This window comes from Mus musculus, chromosome 2 (genome assembly GCF_000001635.26).
Source record: "Mus musculus strain C57BL/6J chromosome 2, GRCm38.p6 C57BL/6J".
Taxonomy (NCBI): Eukaryota; Metazoa; Chordata; class Mammalia; order Rodentia; family Muridae; genus Mus; species Mus musculus.
Window position 1 is genome coordinate 126,655,881 of NC_000068.7, and position 12,078 is coordinate 126,667,958.

Here is a 12,078-nt window from a genome sequence, read left to right on the forward strand (position 1 = left end):
GTCCCACTGAGTCACCTGTCTGTTATTACTGACCCGCAGGAATGTCTTATATACTGTGGGTACTAATCCTTACTTATGATCCTTCTGTCTTCATGTACTATTACTACAGCATCATGATGATATATCTAGTATGTATTTTCTTTAAAAAGAAATTATTTTTATTTTATGTGTATGAGTATTTTTCTATATGTATGTCTGTGCACCATATATGCGCAATGCCTGTGGAGGCCAGAAGAATCCTCTGGAATAGGAGTTTGAGGCAGTTGTGAGCTGCCCTGTGGGAACTGAGCAATGAGCCCAGGTCCTCTACAAGAGCAACAAGTGTTCCCAACCACTGAGAAAGCTCTTATAAGCATGAATTTCCAACAACTTGATTCTGCTAAAAATTGGTTGGGTTACTTGAATTTGTGGGCATTTGTCGATTCTGGAAATTCTAGGATGTATTTCAAACTACTTCATCCTGACCCACACATGCTTTGTGGGCTGTCCCACCTTTGTCACTATGGCAATGTTCTTGGCATCTCTCAAAGCTCCTGATATGACTTACATTTTCTACTGTGTTTCTACACCGTGCATTTCCTCCCATCGGCTCTCTAAGGTGTCTGCAGCTGTCTCTAACTTGTTACTGACTGTTACCTACAATCCTCAACAGGTCAGTTTCTGCCGTCAGGCTCTTTCAGCTCACTTTCCTTGAAGCATTGTTAGTGGATATGAAGCTGGGATTTTAAAAAGTAGGTTTCTCTAGGGAATATGCATTTGCTTCTTCCAGGGACACTGAAAGAACCCTGGTCCAAAGAAACTTCACATTCAGTCCTTGGCCTGTAGGGTACATGGTGTTTGTGAATTCAGGCTTCAAATATACAAGACTTGCTTGTGATTCCAAATTCTCTTCAATAAACTTTTACCTCTCTCCCTCATTCACATCAAATCATTTCTTTGTAGGGAGAAGAGGAGGAGGTGCAGAGAGATCCTCATATTCTGAGATATTGTCTTACAGCGTCAGCCCTGAGGCACTCCTAGGTTTTTGTCTTCAGCACCCCATGCTAGTGAGCTGGGAAGCTAACAAAGAAATCTAAACGCAGCAAACTTTCTAGAAAACAAATTCTCTGGATCCCAGCTTACATTCAGTGTTCTAGATTCACTGGTGTTTGTTTGTTTTTGGTGTATGTGTGCTTGGTTAGTTTTTCAAGACAGTTTCTTTGTGTAGCTCTGGTTGTCCTGGAACTGGCTTCTGTAGAGCAGGCTGGCCTCGAACTCACTGAGCCCCACCTGCCTCTGCCTCTGCCTCCAGCTGCTGGGATCAAAGGCAGGCGTCTGCCCTCCCTCAATTAGTTCAGCACTTTCCTTGAAATTCTTTAGTGAAAGCATCTTATCTGATACAGACAAATGCTGTAATATTTATAGATGAAATGCCAGTTCCTGGGATTTGCTTTAAAGTAATACAAAGAAAGTTCATAGAGGGGTAAGATTTACCATGATGTAGTTTTTGAAGGTAGATGAAAGGCATGCAGGAATTGATGCTTGTATAAATTTTTTTTAAAAAATCACATGAAAAGTTTTAAAACAAGGAATAAAAACAAAAGTTAAAAATCAGAAATTTCTGGTGGTATATACCTTTAATCTCAGCACTTGGGAGGCAGAGGCAGGTCTCTTGAGTTTGACACCAGTCTGGTCTACAGAGCAAGTTCCAGGCTAGCCAAGGCTACACAGAGAAACCCTGTATAGGCGTGGGAGGGATCAGATTTTTCTGTTGTTATTAATGTTATTATTCTGTTGTTGTTAATGTAGTTCCTAAACCCAGCCCTTTTGCTTTTCCCCTAGAAATGAACGGGTATGTCTTCTGCCTCATCCACACTGCCTTTTATATTGCAAAAAACTGCTCCCTTTCTGTTCTTTCTAGTTGGTTTGGTCATCTCTCTTTTCTTCTCTCTCTCTTTTTTTTTCTTTGTTTTGTTCTTGTTTTCTGACTAGCTTTGGATCTCCTGAAGTTTACTACACAGATCTCCCTGCCTCTGCCTCCATGGTAGCGCTTCTTACAATTTTACAAGTAGCAACCAAAATGCAAACTCTTTTTTTTTTTTTCCTTTTTTCAGGAGCAGCTGAAACTCCATCTTTGTTACTTTGTGAATTATTGATTCGTTCCTTGGGAGCTATATATTATAATCACACCAAACTAGTATAGTCTAGAATCTTTAAAACAAATAACGTTTATTCATAGAGTGGATAATGTCTATCATTAAGAAAATAATATGAGGGCTGAAGAGATGGCTCAGCAGTTAAGAGCACTGACTGCTCTTCCAAGTTCAATTCCCAGCAACCACATGGTGGCTCACAGCCATCCGTAACAAGATCTGACGCCCTCTTCTGGAGTGTCTGAAGACAGCTACAGTGTACTTACATATAATAAATAAATCTTTAAAAAAAACCCCAAGAAAATAATATGAGCCATTAATTTAAAAGACAGTTTAATTAGGGACTGAAGAAATGGTTCAGCATAAATATCAGATTAACTTTTATCTGGGAGGAAGAGAGAAGCAGAAGAGGAGGTGGAAATAAAAGCAATTCTATGACATTAAGATCACTCTTTACCCAGTCTGTAGTAAAAGGAGCTCCATTTGCCATCAAAATGCGAACTTCATCATCTTGACCGGCTCGTGCCGCTTCTAAAAGCTTCTTCCCCAAATCTACCAGGGACATCTAAATGAAACACATGACTGACATCAGAATTTCCCATTACACACAGCGGTATGACTTCCCTTCATTTGCAAGTCCATTCTCAGTTATCCTTTCAAATATGGTACTGTTAATCTAAAACTAGTGATCACACAAAGCAATTTATATTTGGATCCCTGAAATGTATTCATTTCTCTTCTCACTAAGTTTTTGCCTGAGCAAAGTTGGTTTAAATTCTTTACATATGGCAAGCAAAGACAGATAAGGTAAGGAGTCAGGTACTGTGAGTCTAAGGAAAAAAACTGGCAACTTTTTTTATTGGAGTATAGTTAAAGTATAAAATACTGTCCTGTTACTGATATAAGCTGCTCTACCATAAGCTCTTCTGAAATATGTGTTCAAATCCTAAAACAACTGTCTTCTGCTCTAGTGCATACGGTGCACACGAAAAATCTTCCAGAAACAAGCACAATTTACGCTCCATGCAAGTTCTAAAATGGAATTGAATGGTCTTATGAATAGTTCATATGTCTCACTAAGAATCTATAAAGAGAATTAATCTTGAATTTAAGAATTCTCTAAAGGGCTGGAGAGATGGCTCAGCAGTAAAGAGCACCAACTGCTCTTCCAGAGGTCCTGAGTTCAATTCCCAGCAACCACATGGTGGCTCACAACCATCTGTAATAGGATCTGATGGCCTCTTCTGGAGTGTCTGAAGACAGCAATGGTGTATTCATGTGCATTAAATAAATAAATAAATAAATAAATAAATAAATAAATAAATAAATCTATCTATCTCTGAAGACTAATGTCCCAGCCAGGGAGGAAGGAGGAAGAGGGAGGCAGAGAGGACACTCCGACGTCTATGTCAGGAAAGGCCATGGCAGGACTCTATAGGTGAGCAAAGTCTTAAGGTGCTCAGATTTCACAGACAGTCATTCTAAGAAAAAAGAAAGCTTCAAGTCCAGAAAGCCTTCTTGTTAGAAGCTTAATCTGTGATACTGTATAAAAGAAAAACAGGGAAGACTGTAGGCCTGTGAAAAAGTGAAAACATGGGATCTTTTTGAGATTCAGTAAGAAAAAGCTGCAGCTGGGATTCAAATTTGTCTTAAAAAGAAATGCAGTGCACTCACAAGGTTAAAGTCATGAAGGAGAGAGACCAGAGCAGCCGCTCATGTGAAGAGCTGTCACTCAAGAAGAACCCATGAGAAAGACCTTGGAAAGGTTATCTCTTCCAAGAAGGAATAAGACATGCTACATACTTGGAAATGTTAGGAGAAAACTATAAGAAACTTCTGGAAAGAACTACGCCAAATTGTCATGTTTTGGTAGGTTCTGTAATATGAGAGCATGCACACCCTGCACAAGACGAACCACAGAAGGCCATGAACACCAGGTGGGCACACAGGTGGGATTTCCTAAGTGCTATTCCATGTGTAACAGTAAGAGTTCATATTGTCCCCTGTAGTGACAAATATGAAAGCTGATATAAGCAGTTGTAGAGTTTATACGAGTTTTTCTTTGTGTGTTTTGTTTGTTTGCATGTAACACGTGCAACATTTCTTTTACCTTTGTCCTTCTGGGGTTTTTTCCCTCTCTCCCATTTTCTTTTCTTTTTTTTTTGGGGAGGGGGGTGTTTCAAGACAGGGTTTCTCTGTAGCCCCTGGCTGTCCTGGAACTCACTCTGTAGACCAGGCTGGCCTTGAACTCAGAAATCCACCTGCCTCTGCCTCCCGAGCACTGGGATTAAAGGTGTGCGCCACTACGCCCGGCTCCCGTTTTCTCTGTAACACAAGATCTTTAATCTCTGCAAACACACTACACTTCTGATCTCTGATAAAGGTCCTTCCTAGAGATCATCTATCAGTAACCAGCACACCAAAAGGCAAAGGAGCCTTAAGCAGTAATTTTCCATTAAAGACTATATAATCTAGCTGGGCGGCGGTGGCGCACGCCTTTAATTTTAGCACTTGGGAGGCAGAGGCAGGCGGATTTCTGAGTTCGAGATCAGCCTGGTCTACTGAGTGAGTTCCAGAACAGCCAGGGCTACACAGAGAAATCCTGTCTCAAAAAAACCAAAAACAAACAAACAAAGAAAAAAAAAAACTATATAATCTGTAAAAGAAAAGCTGACCTTTCTCCTAGAAGTATAGCAAAATCTAAACGACTAAACACAATATCTATAAAGTAGATGAGCCAAATTTCATTTCAATGTCTCTAAAATAAGACTTATCCTTCAAATAAGAATTTTTAAATTTTTATATAAAGAAAACACTTTTACATTGTTTATACAGCTAAGCAGACCCATTTGGCATGTATAGTACCAGAAAGAGCAACATCTGGAGAACAACTACACAGTGCCAGACTACAATTTTCTTGTCTAAAGTTAGTCTTTTATTCACTTTGATTTTTACACATTCTGGAGAGTAGGTCCTCTGCCAAATTCAAAATTATCAGGAACTCGTTTTCAAATCCTGATTTCTTGATTCTCTACCCATTTTCTTTGATATCATGCTATCTTCTATGCAAAGGCACACATTTTTAAAAGTTATTTGTAAAGCATTTAGCTGGAATTTGAAAGCATTTAGCTGGAATTTGCACTCTTTACAGACTTCCACATATACACTCCACTTCAGATTAGCTTTGCAAATTATACAAAGGCAGAAAAGGGTAGACGTTTTTTAATAAGAGAAATTACATTTATAAATGATCTGTTGTAGGATATAAGACATCTCTAGTTATAGAAAATTACTACTCATGCTGTACAACATATACCTTCTATTTGAGTTGATGATAAAGGGCTATATACAATGGGGGAAAAAAGAAGCCTAACTCAAAACAAAGATGGGGAGAAAACATAAATAAGAACCCAACACAGTGGTAAAAGAACAAGGTGACCATGTAGTCTTCAAAAAGAATGAACTGTGGACTGTCATTGACATGTAAACTAATTTCTACTGTAGTCTAGTAGTGTAGTGATTAAAGCTTATACTTTTACACACTGCTCTGTTATGTATGTCAACAATAGCAAACGTGAACCAGCTTTAACTTAATTTAGTAAATTTATTAAAAGTTCTAAGAATACAACGAACCCACTAATTAAATTATTACCATTCTGTTAACCTACTGTAAAGGGGGGAAAGTAGATAAGTTATAATGAAAACAATCTAAAGAAAGAAAAGTTGTTCAGTTAGAGAACCTAACACCACAAAAAGTAACTATTTAATTAGTCCAAAGCTATATAAGAAAATCTATGTGATGCTCAGCTAATAGGCATACTTTAAATATCAAAACATAAAGAACAAAATATAATCAGGTGTGTTAGCACACAGATTACTCTCAGCAACTGAGAGGCTTAAGTAGATAAAAGAATCTAAGTTCAAGACTAGCTTGGACTACACAGCTTGCCTTGGAATATATTTGTATCATACTAGTGGATCGTTTGTTAATATTTTTAGTGATATATACATATGTACATATTTTTCTAAGTATATGTGTATATATAGTACTAAAATTTTGTACACACACACATATATATATACATATATATATTATATAGTACTTAACTATGAACAAGTGATCTAATAGTATGATTATGGGAAAATTTTCCATTTTATAGTTTCTGTAATTTTTATGGACCATATTACACTGCACAGCTGTCAAGTAAGTAAATACAACCCTGAAGAAGGTCCCACATGCCTGCTACTAAACAGGAGGAGTGGAAGAAAATGAAGGATACTGCAGAGCACACTTGATGACATACACTTGAGTAAATATACTCCCAGAACTTCCCCATGTTTCAGTTATTCAAAACCTACCGTATTTAAGACCCTGGCACTGAAGCTACTGTGATTTTTTTTTTTCGAGACAGAGTTTCTCTGTGTAGCCCTGGCTGTCTTGGAACTCACTCTGTAGATCAGGCTGGCCTCTAACTCAGAAATCTGCCTGCCTCTGCCTCCCAAGTGCCGGGATTAAAGGCGTGTGCCACCAAAACCATAGACAATATAACAGATTCAAGTCACTACACTAAGTCAGTGGGTCTCAAAAGTATCAACATTGTCCCCTAGAGGACCGTTGTTCACACAGGGAAGCATTGGAGATTAAAAGGTGGGGAAGTCTCTAACATGTACTAATGGTCCTGTCAGAAATACTAACAAGTCTCACAATGGGGACAATCTCAAATGGCGAGGAACAGTCTCATGTTCTGGGTCCTCCACTGGACCAGTAGATACTCTTAACCGCTTAGACATCATCTCCCCAGCACCAAAACTGTATTCATTTCAACTTAAGAGAAGGAATTAAACACTTTAAAAGATACAAATGGATCTAACAGGAAGAAAATCAAAGATGCTCTCATTTTTTTGTCCAGACAAAAATTTTAAAAAACTTTAAATAATGAAAAATATCAAAATGTAGCAAACATTTTTCTATGCTCACCTGAAAACACAATGAATTCTGACTGGGAGAAATTCAGTTGCATCCAGACAATGAAAATGCCCAAGAGTCTGGGAGCTGGTCAGCAGGTAGGAGGGCTGCTGTGAAACACGAGAACCACAGTTCAGGACCCATAACACCAGGTGGATGGGAGAGCCTAGCACCTACAAGGTGGAGATAAGGCTAGCCAAATTCATAGTGCTCTGAGTTCAATGAGAGGCCATGCCTCCAATAAATAAAATGGCGAGCAACTGAAGACACTCAATTTCAACCTCTGGCCTTATATGCACACATGCATGTATACCCATATATGTGTAAATGGGTCAAGTTTTCAGTTCATTCAGGCTGTTTATCTACAGCACGTTAAATCCTCAGGAAAAAATTAGTATTAAAAAAATGAGGGTTAGCAATTAAAATATAGAACTCATCATTTGATTTCTCCATTTGAAGAACAATTGACTGCCAATATACCTACCACTGTCTGTGTTATGCTACATCACTTAGTTTAATACTCCCTTTCCCCGTGAGACTATAAAAATATCCATTACAGTATGTTCCACCTTGACTTCATTTACTGTTTATGAAATGCTTATCACGGTCTAGCATGAACCATTGCTTTCCTTAAATTAAAACCTAAGATCCACCTAGAAACTTCACTTCTCAAGAGCTACTTGAGATCACAAGAATGATACACGGTGAGTGCCATCTAGTGGCTACAGGAACGACAGCTATACATGCATACAAATTTAAATGACATCTTCAATACTTTTATTTAAAAACATTTACAAATAATATGTAATGTATTAAGAATCAAGACTCTAAACTGTATACAACATAAACTGAATTATGTAAAAAAAATTCACAGAAAAAGAAAAAACAATAAAGCATAATAATTAAAAATACAAAATTTCCCACTATTCTGTAAGTTTTGTGCAAGGAACACATATTACTCATGCAATTAAAAACACTTCTATTACAGGGGAATACCAGGGCCAAAAAGGGGGAGTGGGTGGGCAGGGGAGTGGGGGTGGGTGGATATGGGGGACTTTTGGTATAGCATTGGAAATGTAAATGAGTTAAATACCTAATAAAAAATGGAAAAAAAAAATAAAAAGAATTAAAAAGTAAAAAAAAAAAACAAAAAAAACACTTCTATTAAAAATCTCTACATAAGGGCTAGAGAGATGGCTCAGGGGTTGGGAACACTGACTGCTCTTCCAGAGGTCCTGAGTTCAATCCCCAACAAACACGGTGGCTCACAACCATCCAATGCCCTCTTCTGGTGTGTCTGAAGACAGCTACAGTATACTCACATATATAAAAAAAAAAAATCTGTAATCCCAGCAATGGAGAAGATAAGGCAAGATGACGAAGTTCCAAGCCAGCCACAGGGCCATCTCAAAGAAATTAAAATAGCAAAAAAGTATCATTGTGCCAATGTGTACTCCACACTACCACTGTACAAGAACCAATTTATCTACAAGGTCCCCACTCCTATAACCATAACCTTGATCCCAAAGCTCAGATCTCAAGGCCAAACATCCTATGATAACACAAAGTGGAGCAACAAATGTCTCAGGGTAAGCCTGTTTCGGGAACTAGGACCTGACACCAGATTTCAATTGAAGAGTCCTTCTTACTACCTGTTAGGCTTTTCAAGACGGATGTGCCTTGTCCCTGGGAATGTGGGGGAAATGCTCATCTTTTTTTCTCTACTGCATTCTTTTATCCACTTCAGCAATGCAAGCCTGCTCAAAACCAGTGGTGCTCTAGAGTGCATGCTCCTGCTCAGGGACCCTCTCTTCTCTAGTACCTGCTTGCCCTACCTAAAGCATGCACTTTATCTGACCCACCAACTAACCATCATTAAATGACGATACAGTATAATACTAATACACAATATCATGGATTATATACATCCATGCGTCTAAGAATTTTTTTCCCTTGAGACAAGGTCTCACTGTATGGCCCTGATTGGCCTAGAACTCACTTTGTAGACCAGGTTTGTCTTGAAATCCCAGAGATCTGCCAGTCTCTGCTATCTTGGTGCTGGGATTAAAGGTCTAAGAATGTTTATACACCTCCAAGCCCAGCCCAGTGGCACACCTCCTGGAACAACGGCAAATCTTTCCCAAACAGTTCCATCAGTCACAGAACAAAGACATTCCTGACCAAGGGTTACAGGCTTATTTGCCGTAAGTTTATAGAAGAAAGTGTGTTTGCAATAGAATCCTGGGCCCTTTACATCACACTTGTAGCAGTCTATGGGGGCCATTCTCACTCAAGCCATCATATTCCTCTCCCTGGTCCCCATATGCCCTTGGTCATATTATAATGCAAAATGCATTCAGTCCAACTTCAAAAGTCTGAATAGTCCTTCATAGTCTCAACATGTTAAAAAAGTCCAAAGTCTCTTCTGTATTTGTAACCCTTTGTAAAAGCAAAAGCAAATTACATTAATCCCAGCTTAGAAAGGTACAGTATGTGCACACACGCATTCCAAAAAGGAGGAAAGGTGCCATGTTGAGCAAATACTGGACCAAGCAAGCAAGCCAGCCAGCAGGGAAAACTCCAGATCCCATAGCTTCACGTCTGGAGTCAGAGGGCTTTTAGATGGCTCTGTTCTTCCACCTTTTCTGCCTGAAACACACTTCTCCTGGGCATGTTCCATTCCCTGTATGCAGTGCTTTGTTAGCAGATATTTCATGTCTCTGGCATCTCGGAGACCCCAAAACAATCCATGTATCACACAGCCTCTCAGACTCTCCATGGAGGGACACAGGTAGATTTCACAACTCCTTTAATTCATGTATTCTTCATGACTCTAAATTCATGTGGATGCTGCTGCAAAGGTTAGCTGCCAATAAAAGTCATGAACTATTTCTTTAGTGGAAATTTCCCATTTTTGTTTGGTTGGTGGGTTGGTTTGGTTTGGTTTGGTTTTGGTTTTCTCAAGACAGGATTTGTTTCATGCCCAGCCTTGGTGTTGACTATGTGGCATGGTCATTAGTAATCACTCTTAGGCAGATCTACAATGAAAAGGAGCAAATAGAACAAAAACAAATACAGAAATGTACAATTTGAAAAGAAAAACAACATGAAGAAATTCAATGTTAGAGCCCAGACTTGTGCAGATAAAAATAGCAGATTAAGACAAGGCCTGATCTGAGCAAAAGGAGTGGCGCCCTCGGGGAAAGCCCCCACCCAGCTCAACTGAAACAACTTTCTGCTCAGAGTTAGGCGAAGTGCCAAATACTTTTGACCCTAGAATTTGGGATGAAAAGGCAGGTGGATCTGTGTCAGTTCAAGACCAGTCTGGTCTTCATAGGGAAATCCAGGACAGCCAGGGCTCTTTAGAGAGGTCCTATTTCAAGATCAGATCTTTAAAAACCCAAATAATAATAATTTAAAAAAAAAAGAATTTTTGGGCTGGAGAGATGGCTCAGAGGTTAAGAGCACTGACTGCTCTTCTGAAGGTCCTGAGTTCAGATCCCAGCAACCACATGGTGGCTCACAACCATCCTTAACGAGATCTGGCACCCTCTTCTGGAGTGTCTGAAGACAGCTACAGTGTACTTACATATAACAAATAAATCTTATAAAAAAAAAATTCTGCTCCTAAAAAGAAACAAATAAAAATTGTTGCAAATGTGATTTAAAGGGGCCAGGATTCCACTCCAAATAAACTCTCTCTTTTATAAACTTAGATTCATCTATAAGCCTTGGCCATGTTTTGTTACAGCAACATAAGAGTAGTACATAAGTCGGTATCAAGAGTGGACTGTAGCTACGAAGAACCTGACCATGCTTATGTATTCTCTCTCTCTCTCTCTCTCTCTCTCTCTCTCTCTCTCTCTCTCACACACACACACACACACACACACACACACACTCACTCACTAACTTTTTACATTTTTTGAGGAATGTGGAAGACTGGAATTTTGGACTAGAAAAGCATCTAAATGCTGTAATCAAAAGCTTAAAGAGCCACTCTCAGAAAAACCTGGAAGACAGTAGTTCTGAAGGCAGCACAGTCTAAGCTGGCCCAGTTCAACAGGCCCTGAAGGGAACAATACTAACAACTGTGCAAGAGGCAAAAAAACTTTGGCAAAAACATGGCTGGTGTTTGCTCATGTCCTAAGAACTTGCCTAATGCTAATGAAAAAGTAATGAACTAATTTCTTGGGTATAGAAAAAATGTCAAGCCTGCACAGTGTTGCGTCTATGTCATGGTTATTAACAAGTTATACAGGTTTACAATGAAAAGGAACATGTGGAACAGAATTATGGTTTGGGAAAAAATGGACCATTGTAAAGTTTAATGTTATACAGTCAAGGCATGTGCTAGAAGAGATGCTTCAACTGTTAAGGTTAGCACTGTAAGAAAGAGAAGAGAAGAGAAGAGAAGAGAAGAGAAGAGAAGAGAAGAGACGATAACAAAAATCAGTCTATAGTTCAGACTTAAAAAAAAAATTATATTTAAATAGTACAGTGGTTTGAATAGAAATGGACCCACTAGGCTCATAGGATTTAAAAGAATTAGGGCATGTGGCTTTGTTAGATGTCAAGGAGAATGGGTTTTGAAGTTTCAGATGCTCAAGCCAGGCCCAGTAGTTCTTTCTTCTTCCTGCTGCCTGCCGTTCCAGATGTAGAATTTTCAGCTCTTTCTCCAACATCAAGTCCACCTAAATGCCACCATGTTTCCCATCATGATGATAATGAACTAAAACCTCAGAACTGTAAGCCAGCCCCAATTACTTTCCTTTATACGAGTTGCTATAGGAGTGGAGAGATGGCTCTGTGGTTAAGAGCACTGACTGCTCTCTTTCAGAGGTCCTGAGTTCAATTCCCAGCAACGACATGGTGGCCCACAACCACCTGTAATGGATCTGATGCCCTCTTCTGGTGTGTTTGGAGATAGCTACAGTGTACTCATATACAATAAATAAATAAATAAATACTTAAAAAAAA

General features: G+C 39.0%; 1 protein-coding gene across 27 annotated transcripts in view; it reads right to left on the reverse strand.

Annotated features, from left to right (window-relative positions):
• Positions 1–12,078, reverse strand: part of Gabpb1 (GA repeat binding protein, beta 1) — a 55,529-nt gene that overhangs the window by 26,974 nt on the left and 16,477 nt on the right. For 18 of the 27 annotated variants that reach the window (NR_073183.1, NM_001271469.1, NM_001355108.1 and 15 more), the window contains exon 2: positions 2,590–2,697. Coding sequence is in view for 26 of the 27 variants with exons in the window: in NM_001271469.1 (NP_001258398.1) it covers positions 2,590–2,697 (108 nt within the window). In the remaining variant the exon portion in view is untranslated. Of the gene's footprint in view, positions 1–2,589; positions 2,698–7,110; positions 8,457–12,078 lie in introns of those variants that run through there. The other 9 variants (NM_001271467.1, NM_001355109.1, XM_006498757.4 and 6 more) reach the window with 2 other exon arrangements.